The sequence below is a fragment of the Arachis hypogaea genome, chromosome 1 (assembly GCF_003086295.3).
Source record: "Arachis hypogaea cultivar Tifrunner chromosome 1, arahy.Tifrunner.gnm2.J5K5, whole genome shotgun sequence".
NCBI classification, from domain to species: Eukaryota; Viridiplantae; Streptophyta; class Magnoliopsida; order Fabales; family Fabaceae; genus Arachis; species Arachis hypogaea.
In genome coordinates this window covers 48,515,304-48,539,172 of record NC_092036.1, presented here as the reverse complement: position 1 = coordinate 48,539,172, position 23,869 = coordinate 48,515,304, and the positions used below count along the sequence as shown (strand labels likewise).

At 32.7% G+C, this 23,869-nt stretch overlaps 1 protein-coding gene across 1 annotated transcript; it reads right to left on the bottom strand.

The window, feature by feature from the left end:
• Positions 1–510: 510 nt before the first annotated feature.
• On the bottom strand, positions 511–22,799 carry LOC112803654 (methylsterol monooxygenase 1-1). Its single transcript, XM_025847140.3, has 5 exons — positions 22,129–22,799; positions 2,107–2,432; positions 1,354–1,501; positions 1,219–1,251; positions 511–992 (listed from the first exon to the last, which is right to left on the bottom strand). The coding sequence occupies exons 1-5, from the start codon at positions 22,459–22,461 to the stop codon at positions 960–962; spliced, it is 873 nt and encodes a 290-aa protein (XP_025702925.1). The 5' UTR covers positions 22,462–22,799; the 3' UTR covers positions 511–959.
• Positions 22,800–23,869: the final 1,070 nt, after the last annotated feature.

Sequence of the window (23,869 nt, the reverse complement as noted above, 5' to 3'; positions counted from 1 at the left end):
GGATATATGAATTCTTAGTAATCACCCTGGAAAGGAGAGGGGGGAATAATTTACTAATTAGGTTCATTAATAACGAAACAAAATAGAAGGCAAATAAAATAAAAAAAAGTAACTACTCAAATAAAGTTGGTAAAAATACTTTTTTACGAAAATATTTTGTTTAAAAATGTGATTTATTTATTTAGTTACATTTTAAACAAAGACAACACTTTTATAAATATCAAAATCTAACTATACAATCTATCATTTAAGGGTCAAAAAGAAATATTTTCACACGAAGACAATTATAAAATCTTTATTGCAGTATCTACCAAAAAAAATTTACTATACAAGTGTAACCTACTCAAAAGTATATAACCTATCATACTTGTCACCAGCATATTGGCTGATCAACTTACTTTACAATAAAATAAAAAGGTGGGTACTCCCATGAAGATATTATAATTGTCTTCATGTGATGATTTTTCTTTTTGACCTTTAGATGATGGAGTGTAGGGTTAGATTTTGATATGTTATAAAAGTGTTGTTTTTATTTGAAGTGTGGTCAAATCAATAAATCACACTTTTATACAAAGCATCTTCATAAAAAGATGTTTTTTGCATCTTCATTTGAGTAGCTCCCAAATAAAAAAGCTTTACTCAATTGAAGAATTCACCTTCACACATATGGCATCAGCAAAGTTTTTGAATTACATTCCGGGGGACGAATTCCCCTTTCATGTTTTAACATTTTCCAATCTAAACCCAAAAGATTACAATAAAAGAAATTCCTCTCCCACCCCTTTCCTAACACAAATTCACAATTTGTGAAGGGCATCTCTCTAACCTCCACCCTTAAGCTTGAGGTCTATTGTACCACCATTGTTGCCAAATATATATTTCCACATACTTGAAATCTTTAGTTTTCGAAAGTCAAAACATGTTACACTCCCTAACCACAGGATGATGTATTCTCCGTTTTAGTCGGATTTCTTGTATGATCCTTCCTTCAACTGAATCAATTCACAAAGCAACAATTAGGTGAAAGGGAAAAAATTGTTATTCTTTGCAGATTATATACCTAAATAAATTAGTGCCAAATTGGGGGGGAAGGGGAGGGGGAGGAGGAGGAGGGGGGAAGTGTCTAAAAAATTTCGGTGAAACAAAATGTTCTATGGCTAACTGAAGCTACAAGATGCAATTAACTTCTTAAATATCATCAAAGCTTTAAAATTATACCTTCTTCTGCATTTTCTTCTGATAACGATAACCCTGTAGCATAAAGAAAACAAAATTTTTGCAGATCAATTTCACATGTAGAAAAAGACAAGCAGATATGTTTGTAGGATAAAATATTTCAAATCATGATATAACCTTGTCAGTTCCATAAATAAAATCACAGTATGTGAAAACTGAAGCGAAATTGCTGTGACTTTGTCCTCCAACATAATGATGGTAATCATGATGATCAGCACCACCATAAAATGGAATGAGTTTTGTGATCGCCCAAGGAAACTCATACCTACAAATAAAGCAATAAGGTTGGTGTATGTCTTAGTGACAACACATTTAGGGCATGAAAGAGGAATTGAAGCGTAAAAAAGCGGGAGGATTGGATTATATTGCCTTTTACCAATAATTTTAAATTATCTTATTTAATTTAATATTTATAATTTCGTATAAATAGTATTATAATTATATATTATTATATTTAATATTATATATTTATTTTAATAGTGATTAATTTAATATAAATAAAAATAAAAAATAAAAACAAATTATAGCTATTTTTGGTTTTGAAATTTTGATCTCCAAATATTTTCAATTGAGAAAGTCATTAAAATTTGGCCAACACTTAACTAGTAAAAGAAAAAGGAGTGATTCCATACCATTAGATATAATCTCACACTATTAAAAATACTAATAATGATTAATTGATGGCTACAAATTATAAAAATTACCGACCCTAACACTCCGCTTTTCAATTAATAAATGCGTCATCACATCAAAATTTATAAAATTCATTTTATAGTGAAAAAAGCGGCAACCAAAATTCATCAAAAAATAGAAGTAACAAAGAAAAGCGAATGATAAATAAAAAAACAAGAGAGCAGGGTTTAAGTTTACCCTTTGTGTGTGTCAATAGCTTCAAGTTGGCGCAATGCTATCCACAACCAGAAGGTGATCAAGTGACAAGGGACAATTGCCGGACCAAGAAATGTCGGAACTCCAAGGAGAAGGATCTCCACCCAATGTGCATACGGTGCAGCGTAGCCGATCGGAGCCTCGTACTCATGGTGCACCCTGTGAATGTTCTCGTAACCCCACCTATTCACGTGTAGGAACCTGTGCAACCAATAGTTCGTGTAGTCCTCTATTAAGAAATACACCACCAATTGCGCCACCACCTCCCACACAGATGGCAATGGCAGCTCCATCCTGATGCCAACAAACTGTATAAAGACCAAAACCACAATGATCAAGGATTACGTAAGCTGTTTAACCCTATACTATATAAATAAGAGCAATTTTACGCGATTAATAAAATTTAATAATTTTTGTTTGTATTTATTCAATACTTTATACTCTAAGTACCAAATTTTAAATCGTAAATACTAAGTCTTAATTTCTAGGCAAATGATTTATTTAAACAAATTGGAGATCAAAATTATACAAATGTAATATTCCTAAACTATTGACATCTCGATCTTAACCCTAATCTATATAAATCTATATAGTCTACAGGATTTTAAAAAATTACATATAAAATCCTATGCCCAGGTGTGAATTATGTGTATTTTTTTATTAAAGCTAAAACTACCTTATCCTATCGCGAATTACGTGAAAGCTTTGAAACAGTATAAACCATCTTATTCTGTTGCGGATTACAAGGATGAAAATGTGGGCATCATCCACTGTGAGCCGCCACAATTTTTGAAGGAATCAGTGTGCTAAACCGCCGTGCACAGTCGTAGTTTATGAAGGGGTAAACTTCCAAAGGCTATCGCAGTTTTTGCATTGTAGCGTTATAAATCCGCGATGACAAGCTATTGATTATTCATTTGAGTGATTTAGAAGATTTGTGTTTGAGAAATTTCTATATCAGAATCACGCAAACATCATATTCGAGTAGTTCAACAGAAAAATAGTTGGAGTTTAGCTGCATTAGAATGGTTGTATAAATGCATGTATCAGACGGCCAACAGAAATATCACCAACCTAGCTGAACCACTTTAGCTATTATATTCTTGGATATTTTAGTAGTTTCCTACACGGAGGTTGCATGAATTCAACATGTTTACTTTTCAAAATTTTTTCGATAACAACCAACATATTTTCATCAGATCCTATTACAAACTTATCATATTTCACACCAGTTGACACAACGACAATCAGAATCTTATAACTTCTTCACCTGCTTAATTCCATACATCCTAAATTTTTGCAATATTCAGGTTTGTACATCTAAAAAACTATTTGACGATTGAATAAAGATACTTAAAAATTCTTTGTCAGTAAATTTGACACCTTTTTGTTTATTTTTTTTTTTCTGTGTTGTAGTGCAAAAATGCTAAGGAATTCTCTTCGCCAGACATTATATATTTGCGACTCTACTTCACAATCACATTTAATTGGTATTTATAGTAGGAAAATATAGGCCATAAAAAATTATCTTAACGCATCTCTTCGTAATCCACTATAGCTACTCACAGATTTGCTTACCTACTATGTGTATAATCCGTTTTAGGCTAATTCAATCAAAATCCACGACTGGGTATAGGATTTTACAGGAAAATTCTTAAAACCCTATAGCCTATAGCGTTTATATAGATTAAGGGTAGGATCGAATTATAAACAATTTAAGAATATTGTATTTATGTAATTTTGATCTCCAATTGTTTTAAATATGTGCTTTGCCTTTCATTTCTAATAATTTAAAAATAAAATATTAGCTAATATTAATAAAAATATTAGTTCCTAATCTTTTTTAAAAATAATATATATCTAAACTATTAGTAGAAAAGTCTCTTGAATGGAACAATAAAATTCAATTAATTGTATTAAAATTATATATATATATATATATATATATATATATATATATATATATATATATATACTGGGCTAAATTTTATACATTGAAATGAGTTTTTTATTGCTTCTTTTGTCTACTGGAAGATAAGAAAAATTGACCCTTGAAGGTGGAATAACATTGCATTTACATTAACCTCTATTCCAGGTATTACAAACGAAGACAAAGCTTCAAGAAGAAGAAAAAATAGGAGAATGAATTAGCATTATATAAAAGAGGAAGTGTTAAACACGCGAAATTCATAAATAATTAATCAATAAATTAATTATTAATTAAAAAATTAAAAAATTAAATTTTATAGTTTAATAAATTAGAAATAATTAAAATACGAATTTTGATATTAATTTTAAAGATTTTGATTTAAAATTAGGTCGTCAGGCCAAACAACTGAATTGCATTTAAATCGGGACCAAAGCCCAATATATAAATTAAGCTTTCAGCATCTCTCCCTTTTTCATGAGGGTTGCACGTTGCAGGAAAGGGAGAGAGCGCATGAAACATGAACCCTAACCTCTTCCAAGAATTCAAATTCCCAAAATTTCCAATTCGAAATTCTGATTGACGAGCTGTTAGCGACCACGTATTTTTTTGGAATTCTTTTCAATTCTATCAGAACAAAGTGGTTAGGAATTTACATTTCTCACCTAGTTCCTCCCCTCATCAGTTTTGTGTGTTTTGAGTCTGGGTATTAAAGAATTGAATGATTTTGATTGATTGTGTATATGGTATGTGATTTGTGATTCAATTTTATAATGGTTTACTATTGGAGTTGATTGGTTGAACTGGCTATAATTTATGACTTTTAATTGATTATGCTAAAGTTGGATTAAATTGTGATTTACTAGAGTGGTGGTATAAACTTTGGATTTTATTGATTTTTTGTGGGTCGAGTTGTGGTTGTGATTTTGAATTGTTGGGAATGATTTTAGATATGAAAAATGAATTATTTTGATTTTGAAATGGTTAGATATCAAAATGATTTGATAGTTGAAAAATCTAAATTTATGTTTTATTGAGAAATGATTTGGTTTTGAACCCATTGGAAAGGTTGAGAATGGTTAGGTTGGAACCGAAAAGGGTGGCAGAATCCGAGTTTTAGAAGAAATGCTGCCCAATTTTTTATAAAATTGGAGATTTCGTTTGAAGTGCTTCTTAGAATGCTTTTTTTTAAAGAATTTTACAATTTGATTTTGAGTTATTCAGAAAAGGATTATGTTTTGAATTTTGCTTTATTTAGAAAAGAATGAATTGGGATTGAGGAAGTGCGAAAATGATGATTTGTAAATGAATGAGACATATGACCCCGAGTAAGAGGCAGTGGTGTTGTCCACTTGCTCCGGGAAAGAGATGAAGAAGAAAAATAATGAAACTGATTTTGATTATGAAATTGAATGAATATGATGAACGAGACATCGTTGAGGATGATTGATTATAAGTGTGTTTGTATTTTTTTCTTTGGTTGTAAGTGTGACAGGGCACCTATTCTCTCTAATGGTGATATGGCACATAATCCCTCTAATGGTGACAGGACACGTATTTCCTCTAATGGTATTAATGTGCAACAGAGAGATAGTATCCGGATTAGCTACCAAACATGTCGGGTATGGCTATATAACCGACACATGAGTTTATTACCCGTAAGGCAGGCATACATCATATACATATGTGTGTTTTGTTTGATTGTGTATTAATTGGGCTTGCCTATGTAATTATTATGCTTACCTACTATATTGGCTACCTGTTGTATCTGTATCCTACTTATGTTTGCTTTGTTTGTATTGCTTGTCTGTACACCAGTGTTTTTGAAGGTTGGAGGAAGTAGAAAGTGAAGGGTTAAGTTAGAAATTGATTCAAGACTTGAGAACTTTAGACAGTTACCTACTTTCTAGTTTAGTTTATTTTTCTTAACTTTAATTATGGGTGTCGGAGTACTAGAATTGCTTCTGGCTTTCTCGGGACGTTTTATATTAACTATGTAGGCACCTTTGCCATGCTTACAACCTTCTGTTCTCATTCCGTACATATTGTTGCTTTTCAGATGCAGGTCAGGAGGTACCTCACTAAGCATTCTGGAGACTCTGTAGAAGCGAAAAACTCTAGGGACTTAGGGTTGTATTTTATTTATGTTTATATATATATACACATTCTCCATCTTGTATTTTATGCTTGTTCCTTTTAGAGGTGGATTTGGAGAAACATGATTTAGATTTATCTGTTGGTTTATTTTTGGTATATATATTCTAGCCGACCTTTGCTTTGTAGGTCGAGTCGGAGCTTGTTATCTGTATTTTGGAATTTTGATCCATATGTATATGTTTTAAACCTTCCTTTCAAAACTTTCTTATCCATGTATGTGTAACTTTCGTGAGTGATGCGTTTTTTGTTTTGTTTTTTATTAACTTCTCTTTCAAGACTCTTAGTTACAACTTCCTTCAATTATATTACATTAGTATTTTTATTTTTAGAGGTCGTAACGTTTCGTCACCTCTGGTTTATGTCCTAGGCGTAAAACTCTGTGTGATAAGGTGTTACAGGAAGAATCAAATTGGGTCAAAATTCTAATATGGTCACATCAATTAGCCATTACAGCATCCAGCATGGTAACGGAGTGCTACATCATCGTTGCGATTTCTAACTCATTATCGTAAATGGATCAATGACCACAATGGTCTCCAGATTTCGATCTATAGATTACTATAATGAAATTGGAATATGAAGGACCAAATTAGGGAATGATGTGAATTTCAGGACCAATATAAAAATTTACTCAAAGTTTAATGGAGAATAATATCTGCAAGGACTAGATTGGGAGCACAATTCTTCCTAGACATGTTGGGAATTTGAATGAAAATACCTACCCAATCTTCCAAAATTTTCAAAATATATAAAATGTCTAAATTATTTTTAGAATATAGTTTTTAATTTAGGTTATTATTATTATTATTATTATTATTATTATTATTATTATTATTATTATTATTATTATTATTATTATAATAGTAGCTATGTAAGTATTGTTAAAATTAATGTCATATTTTTACATTTTAAAAACACTTTTTTTACCAACATCTTTTAAAAAAAACTTTCTTAAATAATAAAAAAATATTATTTTAAATTTAGCAATACTTTTGAAAATACCATAACCACCCCTATATAGACATATATAGTGTCACTTTTTTATTTATTAAATATACATAAAAATAATAAAATTAGAATTAGTGGAAATAGCAAGTAGCTTATAACTTAAATAAGAAATCTTACATTCAAAACTTGAAACTAGTAAAAAAAAAAATTTATGGATTACACATAATAAATGGTATTTTCACCGTAATAAATCTACTCAAAGTCATTGGATTTATCATTGTATTATTTCCCTTGCAATTATTGTTGGAATTTTCATAGAAATTTTCAACGGTAACACAAAAAATGAACAATCTGCAATATTTAGCGTCGAATAATAAAATTTTATGGTAAATTTGACAGTATATTTGGCGCAAAATATGTTTTAAAATGGTGTCAGTGTTTCAGTTAGATATTCTGACGGGACTGTCATACTAACAAAATTCTTTTGGTAAAACTAATATCATAAGATTAGATCTGACGCAAATCTAAATACAATCTTTTAGTTATTTTTTAAAAATTTACTTACATCATTTTTCAACGAAAAAACTGACGGTAAATTTATCCTAAATTTACAGTCACGATCCCTTCTCCTTCATTTCAGTTTGTCATCCTCTTCCCTCAAATACCTTAACCACATCTCTCTCTCTCTCTCTCTCTCTCTCTCTCTCTCTCTCTCTCTGTTGCAGTCTACTCCTCTACACGTTGTCTCCGCCATGCAGACTCCTCTACACGTTGTCTCCGCCATTGCATGTCTTTCCTTTGACTCCCCCTCCTCATCTCTGCCAGTGCATTCCTATCCCTTTTTCTCTCTCTAAAATTTGTCTCTCTCTACTTTCGTAAAACCTATATAGATGAATCTTCTCTTCTCCTCCATCTTTTGATTATATGCATTCTTAATTATTTTAGGTTAATTTTAATTTACTTTCTTAAATTTAGGTTTTAATTAGGTTAATTTAGGGTAAAATTGTATGAATTTAGTTTTCAAATTAGGTCTATTTAGGTTCATTAGGATAATTTTTAATTTTGATATTAGGTTAATTAAAGTTAATAAGGTTAACTAAATTAACTTAGTTTTGAAATTAGATTAATTTAGGTCAATAAAATTCATTAGGTTATTTAGGTTCATTTAATCTTAAAATTAGGTTCATAAGGTTAATTAGGTTAATTTTGGTCAAGAAGGTTAATTAAGCTATTTTGGTTAATTTAGGTTTGAAATTAGGTTAATTTAAGTTAATTAAGTTCTAATAAATTGGGGCAATTATAACATGTAGTATAACCCAATATTTGATCATCAGAATTAAATGCCTTATCCTTAAAGCACTTTTTACTTAACAAATTGGAGATAAATTATTATATGTATATCACAATATTTTAATTTTTTATTATTTATTTATATTTTAGATTAAGCATTGTGGTCACATTGCTAAATAATAAATTGTTGTTGCTTAATTGAATAGGTATTATAATTGTGATGTTTTCTTTAACTTCGAATGGAATTAAGTTCTTGGTTTGATAAAGTATGCAGCTACTTATTTGTTGCTCGAAGTTGAGATTAGGTTTTCTATAATCATATATAAGTGTTGTACTTTATGTTAGATTTAATTTTTTAGGATATATTTGTAGAATAGAAGTGAGAGAAGGATGTTTAATGGCTCTTTGTCGACCCTTTGTTTGTTGGAAATTGTAGAGTAATAAAAGATACGCGTTAGAACAATTAAAATTAGATATTTAATTGAATATTTGCTTGTTTGAAATCGTTATTGAAATTGTTATTCCAATTGGCATTTAAAAGATATCGATTTTGATAAAATGATACCTAAAAGATGATAATGATAAAAATAATTCCAAAAAATAAAGTAATTATTTAAATCAATTTTTAAAATCGGTCATTTTACTCTCCAAGAATTTAAATAAACAAAATAATTCTCAATATTTATTTTTGTTGGATAATACCGTCTTTTCTGTTAGTCATTGACAATAACTGCTAACGTAGAACGTTAATTCGCACACATAAACGTTAAGTATGTAAATTAGACAAATCAATACCTAAGGTGAAGTATAATACAGACCTCGAATAATTTAAATAAGACCTCAAAATAGTTTCTAAAAAATTTTTAAAATTCCAAAGTAATCTCTTTGAATTATTTATATATAAATATTTCTAAATTAATAAATTTTAATTTCTAAAATTTTTTATCCATATATCTCAAATTTGATCATTTATAATACAAATTTGTTTATGTATTTTTTAAATAAATTATAAATTAATTTTAGAAGACACTATTTTTCAAAACAAATTAAATAATTTAAAATAAATGAATACATATTCATTTTTGATCATACATGATATTGATTTAATTTAATTTGTAGGTATCATATTTTACGATCATTTTTTAATGAAGAAGAGAATGAAATATTTTTGTTTGAAGAGATGAGAAAAGTCCAATTTAACATAAAGTTTTTCACATAAACAATTGAAAATATTTATGCAAATACTTATGAATACAACACTTTGAAACGTGTATGCAATGCGAACCAAGTAACCTCCGAAATCTAATTTTCTAGTTTTGGTCAACCATAAGGTTAACGTGGATCATTTACAAAATCTAAATGTAAAGCTTCTAATACTTTGCAATACTTGAAGAATGAATGTCTTGACAAATTCAAGTGTTCTGTTCATGTTTCTTAAAAAGGTTTAGAATTCACAGGTGGTAATGTTATATAAAACAGGCTTGTAGTTGAAGCTATTTGTGCTACCATAGTTAGCAATTATGCCAATTTTTTTTAACTTAGGAATATTTTTCTAAGTTTATTTTGAAAAAAATAAACATATTTGAAATGACTATTTTTGAATTTTAAAATTTTTTCAAGAATTATGTTAAAGTGTTTTAAACTCTTTGAAGACTGTTTTATACTTCATCCTGGGATGGATTTATTCAGTTTAAACATGTGGACGCTTAACAACCACATGTGTGAGTTAACGTTCCATGTCAGCTATCACCGATAGTGACTAATGGAGAAGAATTATATTCTCTAATGGAAAGTAAATATTAAGGAGCGTTTTGTGTATTTTAATTTGAAACCTAGGGACTAAAATATCAAATTTTAAAGGACTGATTTAGATAATTACTCTAAAAAAAATATATTTTGTTTAATAAAATGATCCAAAGGTTTTGTCAATAGTTAATTTATCTGGTGAACAGTTAAATTTTAATGAAGTTACTAATATACCCTCTAGCATCATCATCATCGTTACTACCATAATGTCCCCATCCTATTCCATTTTTTTACCCCATCCCATTCTTTTGTCGTTATCCCAATCTGCCACTCTGCCTCAGCCACTACCATCACCACCCCTACCCTTACTAGAATCATCAACATCATCATCACCACCATCACCGCTACCCTTACTAGAATCATCAACATCATCATCACCACCATCACTCCTAACTTAATTACTTCATCATTCCTTTGTCCCATCCCATTCTTCTTCCACCACCTCATCCTATCACCCTTACCCACTAGCATCTCACCAATAACTCCACCCTACCTCATTCCTTTAACCCATCCAATCCCTTTACTCCTACCCTATCCTGTTATCACTCATTCACTCACTCACTGGTATCATCATCATTGCTCCTTACTTGTCATTACCCTTCGCCCGTTACCACCACCCAAATTTTTACTGCGAAATGTTCAATCCTAACTCCTTTATCATCGCCATACACTTAAAATTATTATTAACAATAATGATAGATAAAAAAATATAAACTGTAAATAAGAAATAAATTGAAAGTTTGAGAGAGAAAGAATGATGAAGGTGGTATGGATAAATAAATGTCATGAAAGAGCTAGAGAAAGGAAGAGAAGGAGAATGATGATAATAATTACAATAAGGTTGAGACAATGGAGATTAAGGTTGTGGTGATAGTAGAAGTAGAGATGGAAGTGATGATAAGGTTGAGTTATTGGGGATAAGGTATGGTGATAGGGACTTGGGATAAGGCTAAGGTGATGAAAGGTAACGGGAATAATGGTAAATAATGGTGGAGAGAGAAAGAGAGAAAAAGATTAAATTAGTAATTTTATAAGAGAAAAGAAGGATAAATTAGTACTTTCTTATGGGTCATTTTGTCATTACTATATTTTGGGTATCATTATGTCAAAATCGAAATCTTTAAGGTGGCAAAATGCTATATACGCGTTACAATATTTCATAATGTACCAAGAATTAACACTTTTGATCGTTATTTAGTTTTTATCCCTATAGCAGCAACTCTGACAAGGACGATGCTAACGACTATATGAATCCACAGGACCTTTTTGTTTTATTGTTTAGTGCATCTTTTGTTTGAGTTGACATTTTTTTCATTTTGTACGCTTTATTTTGAATTATTGAAACTTTTATTTGTATTATTGATATTATAATTTATTAATTTAACAAAAAATACTATTGAGTTTTTGTTTTATTTAATTGTTATTTAGAAATATATTCTCATTATAGGATTATGAATTTATATTATATTTTTAAATTTTTAAAAATTTTAAAAAATAATTTTATATTACCGTCGAATTTACTATTCAACTAATCCAATGGTAACAATTTTTATTTATTTTAAATAATAATTGTCATCCATGAATTGTTGTTGAATTTATAGCAGAAAAAATCCGACGGTTGTGATAACATAAATTCATAAAAAATTCATCCATTTTGCATTGGAGTTATTCGACGGTAATTTAACAGTATTACTGTTAGAATTGAAAAATCTGATGATAATATGTTTTTATCTAAATTTTCTTTGGAAATAGATAAAATCTAACGGTAAATTTAACAAAATATTATTTTTTATCATATTAGTATGTAAAATCAATCTGACAATAATGGACGATTTTCTTGTAATGTTTAAAAAAGAAAGTTATGTGTCTACTCTTTCTATATCTTTGTTACATATACTATTATATCCTATGGATTCACTCTTTTACATATGAAATGTGTGTAAAAATAAGAAAAGTAAAATTAGTTAAAATAGTAAGTGATTTATAACTTAGTTAGAAGGTCTTAGGTAAAAATCTTGAAAATTACATAAAGTTTTTTAATTAAAGATTATATATAATGAATGATATTTTAAGAAAAAAAAAGTTATGTAATAACTTTTCTCTGTGTGTGTTAAGACTTAAATTATCAAAAATAATATTAAACTTTAATTAATTTGTTGCATTTGGACAAGATATATTTATATATCATATTAATGAATTGTACCTTTTTAGAATTTTTAAAAAATCATCTTTGTTAAAAATATCTGTGCAAATACAGAAACTAAAAATTTCCATAGAAATTTATGGAGATGCGAGAAATTGAGATGGAATATAATATTCTCCTATAAAATGGAAATTGAAGTGAAGGCGAAAAAATTGAGGTTTAAGAAAGCATAAGTGTTTCGAGAATCGAATTCAACTAGCTGATTTCGATTGAGTTAACCAAGAATTAGCCACCAAAGCGATCCAGTTCAAAGTGAAAAAGGTCAGCAATGAACTGGCCTGAAAAGGGGAAATTCGTTAAACAATCGGTTAACAAGTAAAATCGGTCTGATTTTTAATAGTTAACTGGTTTAAAATAATAAAATACACACAAAAAAAAAACATTTTTCAAAGGAATTATATATTTTACACATAAATTTATTATTTTATTATATGTAGTTTAATCCTACTTGAACTTCAGTTGAACGAATCTTTGAACCTCTATCTCTATTGGTTTGATCATCGATTCGATTTTGAAAACCTTGGAAAGGAGGCATCTCCCACCAAGATTCTGAAAATCAGTTTGAATCGGTTGGTTGAACCCGTCAAACAGGGAACCCGTGGAGAGTCTATCTCAGTTAGCTAGAAGAACCGCTGGAATTGAATACCGTTTCATAACCGAAAAATCGGCCAAAAATCAATCGGTCGAACATAATCGGGACCTTTCGTGTTTTATTAAATCTCCAAAAATATGTTGGAAAGTGAAAAAAAAATAAAAAATAAAGAGAAATTTGAATCTAAATATCTCAACATAGTAAGGGGTAGAATGAGAGGTCAAGTCAAGGATCCTAGAGTTTGGAACCGAAAAGAGTATGGACGATTAGAGAACGAGTCCTTCTCAATTTTCGTGAATAATCTCACAGAAGACATATCAAAAAGAGAATTGTTTCAGCTGTTTAGTTGGACTAGACGTATAAATGATATATACTTATTAAGAAAACAAAAATGGTAGTATATACATTTTTACATCCATACGGTACACTATGAAAGGAGGGGCCTTGAAGGCTATAACAGAGATGAATCGTATGAGACTGAGAGGTAAGGTTGTCTTCATGGGGGAAGCTAAATACAAGAGAATATCCAATGTGAAGGACAAGAACAAGATACAGTCGCGAGGTGACAATCGAACGGCTATGGCTCGTCAGCTCTCACAGAAAAGAGAAGAGACCCAGAAAATCTCAACTATCTGCACTAAAGATTTGATGAAGGAGAAAATGGTCCAAGATTCAGATAGGAATGGATGGACGAAGAAGGTAAAAGTGGTTGTGGTGAAAGAAAACTTGGACTGGTTGTAGAAAAGCCTAGTAGGTGGAACGACAACGGCTATTTACTTTAGGTCATTGAAGGAATTGGTTGGGAAGAAATTTTCTTAAGTTATTCAGGTTCAGTTGCGCAAAATGGGAGCATATAAAGCTTTGTTGACCTTTGACAGTCTGTTGAATGCTGAAGAGACTTACACATTCAAAATGAATAGCCTACTATAGTTGTTTCATAGTGTATGGAGGTGGGACGAGTCGGAGAGAAGTGAAACTCGAAGAGTGTGGTTAGAATGATTTGGGGTTCTGTTACATGCATGATTTGTGGTTACTTTCAGGATAATAGGAAGCCAATGGGATGAGATGGTTGGGTGTGATAAAGTGACAGGATCGTACATCTCCTTTAGTGCCAACCATGAGCAAATTGATACCTGTGTGATGGATGGAAGTGATCAATGAATGGGTCCATACCACAATAGGCACAAGTGGCTTCGACGTTTTAGTAAAAGAGGTGGGACGCGAAACATATGGAGTGAATTGTAATTTGAAAAATGTGGGGGATGATACTATAATATGTGAACACCATAAGAACATATCTACAAGGGTTTGTGATGATGTAGCTCTATGGTCAAAAAGGCCAACACATTCGACAGACTATAAAGACCAGGAATCAGAAGTGGTAATGGAGGTGTTGCGGGAGGAGGTTGAATAAGAGACTAGATTGGTAAATTCAGAAATAATTTTGAATGAGTGGATTTATGAATATTTAAGTTTCAATCAAAAGAAATTGGTAACGTATCAACCAAATTATGGTGATATTGAAGGCATGGAAGATTTTGTGGGATATGAAGTGAGTAATGAAGTGGATTCTGAGCTTACTATTCTCTAGGATTATTGTTGTAAATCTAATGGGCTGGATAGGGAGGATATAAGGAATAAAATGTATGAACTTAATGTAAAGCCCACCAATGGAATTAGATGCTGTAAGAATGTTTTGAGCCATGAGGGCCCAGCTCCATAGCCACTAAGCAGGTTGGCGTTGCGGATGCTTGTCCTAGACCGGGTTTGAAACGAGTGGGTCGGGCTTGTAAGGTCCAGCTGAGAAGAAGCAGGACTGCCTCTGATACCACAACGCCTAAGGACTCTTATGACTTAGGGGCACTGGCTCAACTTTGGGAGAAGCAAGAACACGACCTGGAGAAGAATGTATAGCGGTCGATGGTAAAGAAGCTTCGCAGCGGCTATTTGACAAGTTGGGGGTGGTGGTTTGGCAAAGGGTGTAGGAGCAAATCGGAGTGGATGAGGCAGAATTGACCACGGTGGTGAGGGAATGTTGACACGGCAGTTGCTCCAGCTAGAAGCAGGTCCACATTCCTTTGTTGGTGTGTTGGAGTTGGTCGATGATGGCGGGGATAAGGAGGTTGGAAGCTGGAGACGTGCGTTGGAGGCCAAGGGTTGCAGAATAGTAAAACATGATGGAAGGGCTCATGGGCTACAAGGGGATGAGGGTGGGGAAGACGAGGCTAACGACGGACACGGTAATGGTGAAGATTCTAAACACAGTGACAGAGTTAATCAAGAAATTGTTTATACAGGCCTGGGAATTAAAGCAATTAGGGATAGAAATTTACTGATGCTTAATGATTGAGATGGCTACGGTGATGACGAGAACATTTTAGGGGAAACAACACATGCATACGATGATGAGGCTAGTGACAATGAGTGTTCAAGGTTGGATGAACAACCAATAGAAAACAAAAGGACCTGGGATTTAGCAAGAGAGTTAGGAGCAGTGCTATATAATGAAGAAGATGGCATTATAGCTATTCTCCAATAACAGAATGAAGAAATTCTCAGAAAGGAAGATTGACAAAACAGAAGGCAAAAGCTAGACGGAGTAGGCCCAAAACTCATAAAAAGGTCTACAATAATTTTTAAAATGAATTTTAGTTCTTGAAATGTTAGGGGGTTGATGGGTGACAGAAAGCTGAGGATGGTAAAAGACTTGAAGAGGAAATATAGATTGAACATGTTAGGTTTGGTGGAGACTAAAAAGCAGATAGTGACTAAGTTTGATGTTTTAAAAATTTGGGGGAATGGCTGTGCAGGGTGGGACTATGTTATGTCTGATGGTGCATCTGGTGGGTTGTTGTTAATATGGGATGATGAGTCTTTTAAAATGCAAATTGTTATAAAGGTGAGAGATGGTTGTGTGTTGAAGGGGTATTGTTAAAGAATAACTTTAATTGTGCTTTTATTTTGGTTTATGGTGCACATGTTAGAGATGAGAAGCTTGTTGTGTGGGAGGAGTTGAGTTACATAGCTGGTTTATGTCATGTTCCCTATTGTTTCATGGGAGACTTTAATGAGATTGTACAGGTGGAAGAAAGACAAGGCACTGATAGCTTATCCTTGTTGGTGGAAGATTTCAAGAATTGGATACACGACATGGGTTTGGTGGACGTGCCAATTATTGACCGCAAGTTTACATGGTTCAGAGGTCGATCTTGTAGTCCTATTGATAGGGCTCCGGTTAGCTTGGAATTGCTCGAAGAGTTTCCAAAGATTTACTTATGAGTTGGTCCAAGGGGTTTGTCAGATTAGTGTCCTGTTATAGTGGAAGATAAGAGGCCTAGAGACGAACCGAGGCCGTTCTGAAGTCTTGACTCGTAGTTTACACATGAAGGTTTCTTGAGGATGGTCAAGGAGGAGTGGAGAGGACTAAAAGAGGTGCAATTCACAGATAAATTGAAGGCTTTGACAGTTTCTCTGGGAAAATGGCATAAAGACAACTTTGGTGGCATGGACAAGAAAATTATGAAGTTTGAGAAAGAGATTAAGAAGATTGATGACATGGTGGGTGATGAGATTTATTATGGAACGGTGGAGGTAAGAAGGAGGGCGCTTGTTGTTTGCTATGAGAAATTGTATGTGGGGAAAGAACTACATTGGAAGTAGATGTTGCGCTCCAGACATGAGAGCGACATAGATAAAAACACGAGGTGCTTCCACAACTTAGCTTCTGCGAGAAGGAGAAACAATAGGATTGATGCGCTAGTTATTAATGGAAGGTTGATAAGGAATCAAGCTAGGATTAAGATTGCGATTAGGGACCTTTATAAGGACTTATATCATTAGGAGGAGTCTCCTTTGGTGGGGTTCAAAGACGATCTGGTGGAAATGATCGGTGAAGATGATGCTTTGGCTTTGGAGTTGCAACCGACTCCTAAGGAGGTTAGAGAGGTAGTGTGGGATTGTGAATCATCTAAGGCTCCAGTATTGGGCTTTTTCATGCCTTCTAGGCTACTAGTGGATGCTAATGTCACTTGGGTGGCGTTGGCACCAAAGTTTACAGGTGCAAAGGAAATCAAAGACCTTAGACCGATTAGCATGGTGGGGTGTGTGTATAAAGTCATTTCGAAGACGCTGGTTAGGAGAATGCGAGCAGTAATGCCAGGGCTAGTAAGTGAGACACATAATGCTTTTGTTTAAGGGAAGAAGATTCATGATAGGGGTCTTATTACGTACGAAACTATTTAGTGGATTAAATTGAGAAAGAAGGAAGTAGTGATCATAAAGTTAGACTTCTAGGAAGCATATGATAGAGTCAAGTGGAGATTTGTGGACCTTGTGTTACAAAAGATGAGTTTTAGACGAAGATAGAGGGGGTGGGTTATGGAGTGTGTCAGTATATGTTCTATGTCAGTATTGATAAACAGTTTGCCATCTAAGCTGTTTAAGATGGAAAGGGGCCTGCGACAAGGTGATCCACTTTCTCCATTTTTGTTTGTACTTGTCGTCGATGTTCTACATAGGATGTTTGGGGAGGTGGTTAGAAACGGTCGCATATCTCCGCTACTGGTTGGTAGAGATCATACTGAGTTGTTGCATCTTCAGTTTGAGGATGATACTATTTTGTTTTGCCCTCCAGAGGAAGAGACCATTAAGAATTACAGAAGGATTGTTCATTGTTTTGAATTGATGTCAGGATTAAGTATTAATTTTGATAAATAAGCTTGATTCCAATTAATTGTGACAAGCAGTGGGTACTGCGTATGTGTAGCGTGCTGGGCTATAAGGAAGCCTCTCTTCCAGTTAAATACCTGGGAATCTTGTTAGGAACTAACCCGAGATTAGTTAAGACTTGGGAGCCAATTATAGACAAAGTGGAGGAAAAGCTTAGCATCTGGAATGCCAAGGTTCTCAATAAAGCCGAAAGTTGGTGCTCATCAAATCTATTTGAATAGCCTCCCTGTATATTATTTGAGTTTATATAAGATGGCGAAGGCTATTGTAGAGAAACTGATTTTCTTGCAGAGAATATTTTTATGCAGTAAAGAGGATGGAAGGAAATGTATGGCCTTGGTTAGATGGAAGGTGGTGCAAGCTCCCGAAAAGTTTGGTGGTTGGGTGTTGGGGATGCCATGGTGCGTAACATAGCTCTTCTATTTAAGTGGTGGTGGCATTTTTCAAAGGAGAAGTGTCCATTGTAGAAGAAGGTGATTTGCTCTTGTAATAACCGAACGCAAATGTGTTACTGTCCTCCCAGGTATTACCTATCCGGGAGGCTCATAGAAGGATATTTGTCAGATACAATTCAAGGATCAACAAGTAAGACAGAAGATAATTACTGGGTTGTCTATGGAGGTGGGTAATGGGAGAGGAACTTGATTTTGGGTGGATGTCTGGCTACGTGGTGGTTCTCTGAAAGATTAGTTTTCGAGACTTTTCTCAATTTCAAACCAAAGAAGATCCGTTATAGGGGATTGCGGGTTTTGGGATGGGTTAGAGTATATATGAAATTTCTAATGGAGGTGAGAGCTATTCCAATGGGAGTTGGATATAGTGAACCAGTTGCATGAAACATTAAGGCTGTTCAAACTTGCATATGATAGAGAGGATAGCGTTGTGTGAAAATTTGATAAACAATGTGTATTTTCTACTAACTCTTTTGTGCAGTTGTTGTAGGCGAAAATAATTCTAGAGGATATAACAAGTTACAGCTTTACTAGGACAATTTGGAAAGGTCTAATTCTACCAAAAGTTGAGCTATTTGTCTGGTTCGCTTAACTGGTAGGGTCAATATGAAAGAGGGCTGAGTCGGTTTGGGGTTGTTAACTAGGAAGATGTTGTATGCATGTTATGTAACAAAGGTGTTGAATATGGTCCCTACTTATTTCTTAGTTGTGATTTTTCTTGGCAGGTTCGGTGTGCATGGATATCATTTATTGGAAGGTAATGGTCGTGCCTAGGGACATTAAAAGAACATTTTCAAAGTTAGACTGAGATATCAATTAATAAGGAGGAGCGCAAGAGATGGATAGTATAGTTTTGTGCGATTATCTGAAACATTTGATTGGAAAGGAATAGAAGGATTTTTTAGAATAAAAAAAAAGGGGTTGACGAGATTATCAACCTATCTTTTCTGAACTATAAGGAGTAGCAAGGTGTAAATCTTTTTATTGTAGATGACAATACCAAAAATGACAAAAAAATAATTATTAGTATTCTTTGTGTTTGTTATTTTATTTATTTGTTATAAATTACTTCTGTTTATTATCTTCTTATGTTCCATTTTTTTGTGTTAAACTTCTTTTCTTTCAAAAAAAAAAAAATTTCTCAGCACATTTCATCTTCCTTTTCGTTCTTTAACTTCCAAAACTAGAACTCCAGAAACTAGAATATCTAACTTTGGAGGAAGGTGGTTCCACTTATCATCTTTGTTTTCTTATTGATTGGCTTGTACTCGCGTATGTTTTTTGTCTTTTTTTTTTTTTTTTTTTTTTTGCCTTCTATCAATCATTTTGTTCTGCGAGAAAGGTGGCTATGTGGCACTTGAAGAAAGAGAAGAAGCATGTTATTATTTTGGCATTGGGACAACTTTTCTTTTTAATTAGAATTCAAAGTTTAAGATTTACAATTTAGTGGTAAATTCATTTTATTAAACATTTTATCACTTTGTTTTTTTAAGACAAAATAAAAAATATTATTTTAAACATCAATATCGAGGAACCAATATATATTCCTTGCCAAAAAAAAAAATAACTTTAAAAAATAAAAAATTATTAATTTATAATATTATATTATTAATTGTTATGTATTCTCCAAAAATTATTATTATTATTATTATTATTATTATTATTATTATTATTTGTAATAATATTTTTTTGACGGAATACTTGTAATGATATTAATATTCATTAAAAAGTATTATTTTTTATTATTATTCTTTGTTTAATTTATTCTATAATTGGAATATAAATATTAAATATATTATTTATTTTAGTATAATTTAGTTAAACTCCAATTAAATAAATTGAATCTCTAAATCTCTTAATCGGTTGTTTCAATGGTTTAATATTCAATCTAATTTTCAAAACCTTGTTTACATGGGATTATGAGAGCTTTTTTACTATTTAGTATTGTACTTTTAATTAGTGTATTTTTAAGATTTATATTAAAATATATTTAAGTTTTCATATGTTTATTCATAATTTTCTATATTATTTTATTAAAATGAAATTATTTCGATAATTATGATTACATCAGTTAAACTTCTAAATCAATAAATTTTATTAAATTCACAAGTTAGTGCTTTACATGTCTCATTTGAGCTCAAAGTGCATCATATCTCTTTCGCCTCCTCTAGTCACCTCATATCGTAGTTTTAATATCTATTGTGGGAAAAAAAATTCTCATTATTTTGGGAGCGTAAGTGCGTAAAGGTGGTAAGTTATCATCTCTATGATGTATGTGAGTAGTCGCTTTCGCAAAAATATGGGGAAACAAGTCTCTGCTGCATCTCCCAAACCCAAACCCAAATCCAATGATATGGTCAGCATATCGCTTTCATTAAAGATTAACACCCTATTTTAACTAAGTTATACACTATCATAATTTTAACAAGGTTTTGAAAAAAAAAAAAGGCACAACACAGCACACACAAAAAAAGCACAACAGTAATAAAAACAGAGTACTAGCAACGAGCAGAGAAGAACGAACACAGCAGCAGTAAACAAAGCTAATCAATAATCATTTAAAGTGGTTTCTGAACGAAAAGAAAAAAGAAGAACGAGCACTAGCAGTGAGCAGAAAAGAATGAGCACAACAACAATGGGCAGAATTAATCAATAATCATTCAAAGTGATTTTTGAACAAAAAAAAACGAAGAACCAAGTGATCAAGAGCAGAGGAGCAGAATCACGGCGGAGACGGAGACTACGACGGGCGACAACAGAAGCGTGGCTGAGGAAACGAAGAGCGGACGGCAGACAAAGAACTTGAGAAAGAAGTTGCGCTTGGTGAATGAGAGCGGATGGAGACTTCGACCACGACTTCCAGACCAGGACGGTTGTGCCTGAGAACGACGGATGGCGGCAGAAGAGTGGCTGACCAGTTGAACACCAGTGACTAACGACAAGCTCAAGGAGGACGCACCGATTATTGAATGAGGACAAAGCGCGAAGCCGCGGACGATCGGATGAAGACATGGTGGTGTATAAGCGCAAAGGATGGCGGCGCTAAGTGAGAGCCTTGCGGCGGTGGGGGAGAAGTTGAACCTACACTACTACCCTGCTCGAGGGAAAGAAAAAGGCTTTCTTTTTTTTTTTCTTAAAGCGCAAAACGGCGCCGTTTCAAGAAAAAGGCTAAGTGAGATCGATGGTTTTAAATGTTGAGCCAAACTACAAAGAGAGCCAATTTACAGTTGGTCCGATATAATTTTTAGGACCATGGGTGAAAAGAAAGGGAGGACTAGGTTTTGAAAATCAAATAGATAATTGAATTGGTTTTTGAACTGCTTTAATTATTAATTTATTGATTTAGAAGTTTAACTGATGTAATCATAATTATCGAAATAATTTCATTTTAATAAAATAATATAGAAAATTATGGAATTAATATTTCCTATTTATTAATAAATTTATATAATTATTCTCTATTTTATACTAATATGTCAATAATCTAATAAAATAATCATACTTTTTTTTTTTTAAAATATGCGATGCAATATAACTGTAAATTTAGTATTACTATAGTTATAATTTTATTTTAAAAATTACTTGCATATTTATTATATCTAGAGTAGATATACGGAAATATAAATACTTTTTTGTTAATAATATGTATCTAGAATAGATATATATGGAAATATAAATATAAGTTTTTGATGCTTTTGCTTTAGAATAAGATATGAGTTTATATATAAGTAGAAAGTCTTTATAAGTGATTTTTTCTAACAATTTTTAAGGAAATAAATTTTATTTTAATCAACATTCAGTTTATAAAATATACGATGAACAGAGTTAAAAGTGTGAACTATTATTGTAAAGAAAGAAAAAACGAAAAGAAAAACTATTAGGATAATAAGCAATTTGGTACCTTGATGAACAAAGGGTAAGAGATGAATTGGAGAGGACCGACGATGCAAAAGAACAAGAACATGACATCCTTGTAGCACCTGAACATCTCTTTGAAGGACAAGCGAACCTTGGGTTGGATCTTGTGGGAGTCAAAGGGGTTGAGGCGCTTCAGCTCAATGAGCACCACAGGCAGCGGTGAAAGTGAGTACACGCAGAACAGCAGCGCGATGGTGTGGCAATACACCATCAAGTCCGGCATCTTGCCGGTGTAGTTGAACCACAATGTCTCCGCCGCTGTGAGGTTGCGACCTATCGCAACCTCTGCCTCCGAGAGGGTTGCATAGGGCAACATCGTGGCGGCGGAGGCTATCGGAGATCGAGAACGAGGATAAGTGTATAGTGTGTATTGGTGTGGAGGAAAGGGTTATCGTACACTTGACACACAGACAGAGAAAATTGATTGATAAATGGATAAATATAGCAAGAGACGTAACAAGAGGAGGAGGGAACGGGAGGAGACTCTCATGAAGGGTTCATTTTTGTGCTGTTCTGGCCAAAAGTAATGGTCTTGGTTGTCTTTGGTTGTTTGGTTCGTGTTTTTTGGTAGGTCAATTTTATCGTACGATATATATTTATTTTCGTACGGTCAATACAGATATGGATTTTATTTGCACTTACATGCGCATGCGTATCGATCCTTCTAGTTCTAGAACGATGGTTTATGGGATTGTTTCGCTTGATTCTCGATAATTTCAACGCGGGTGTCGAATTCACATTTAGCTTGTATAAAAAATCTCAATTAGGAAAGCAGATATCATTTTTCTAATAAAGAAATTTGATCCGGAACTTATTAAGAATGCCAAAACTAGCTTTTGCAACTAAACGAAGAAAAGTTACTTGTGAAGGGATTACAGAAATAAATAAACAATTGTGATAAATAATGTTGGTTGTAATGAAACATGTAACTGCAATGTTTATAACAAAAGGACTCTGCTTAAAAATAATTAATAACTATGAACGAGAGGTTAAAATAAATAATAAAAGAAAACTAGAAGAACATAAATGGACTAAAGAAACAAGGAAATAAATGCATTTAAATTTGACTTCAAACACTCACATACACTCTATGATTTTTTGGGCATTAGTGTAACTTGGAATTTTTGTTAGTGTTTCGGTATAATTTTGAAGTGCTTCAAATTGAAGTCCCTAATCCTCTTTGACTTCACTTATTTATAAACAACAATGCTGGGTTACTACTATAAGAAAATCAGCTTTTTGTATGTCATGTTTTTAAAGCGTGTCAAAAAGTGCGAAAAAGTGTGTCAATAGCTTTTCGTCACGCTTTTTGAGTTATCGACACACTTTTAAAAAGAGTACATCTGTGAGTGTGATGGTTGTTCTATCGGTATGCTTTTGCCAATATACCAGTACGCGTTTTTTTTTGCCATGCTTTCATCTATTATCACACTTAAAAACGTGGCCGTATGTACCCATATAGCTATGCTTTAAAATCGTACCAAAAAGTGTACATATAGCCACACTTTTGAAGCTTGCCCAGAAGGTTGGTTTTGGATACACTTCAAAAGCATGCTGATAGAGAAAGATACGGCTACGCTTTTTAAGCGTGCTAATAGGATGATATATAGCTACATTTAGTAAGGGTGGCTGTTGATGACTACAAGGAGATATGGCTACGCTTATAAAACGTGCCAATAACTACATAAACCCTTCACTAGGCCACTCCATACTACTTTCAACAT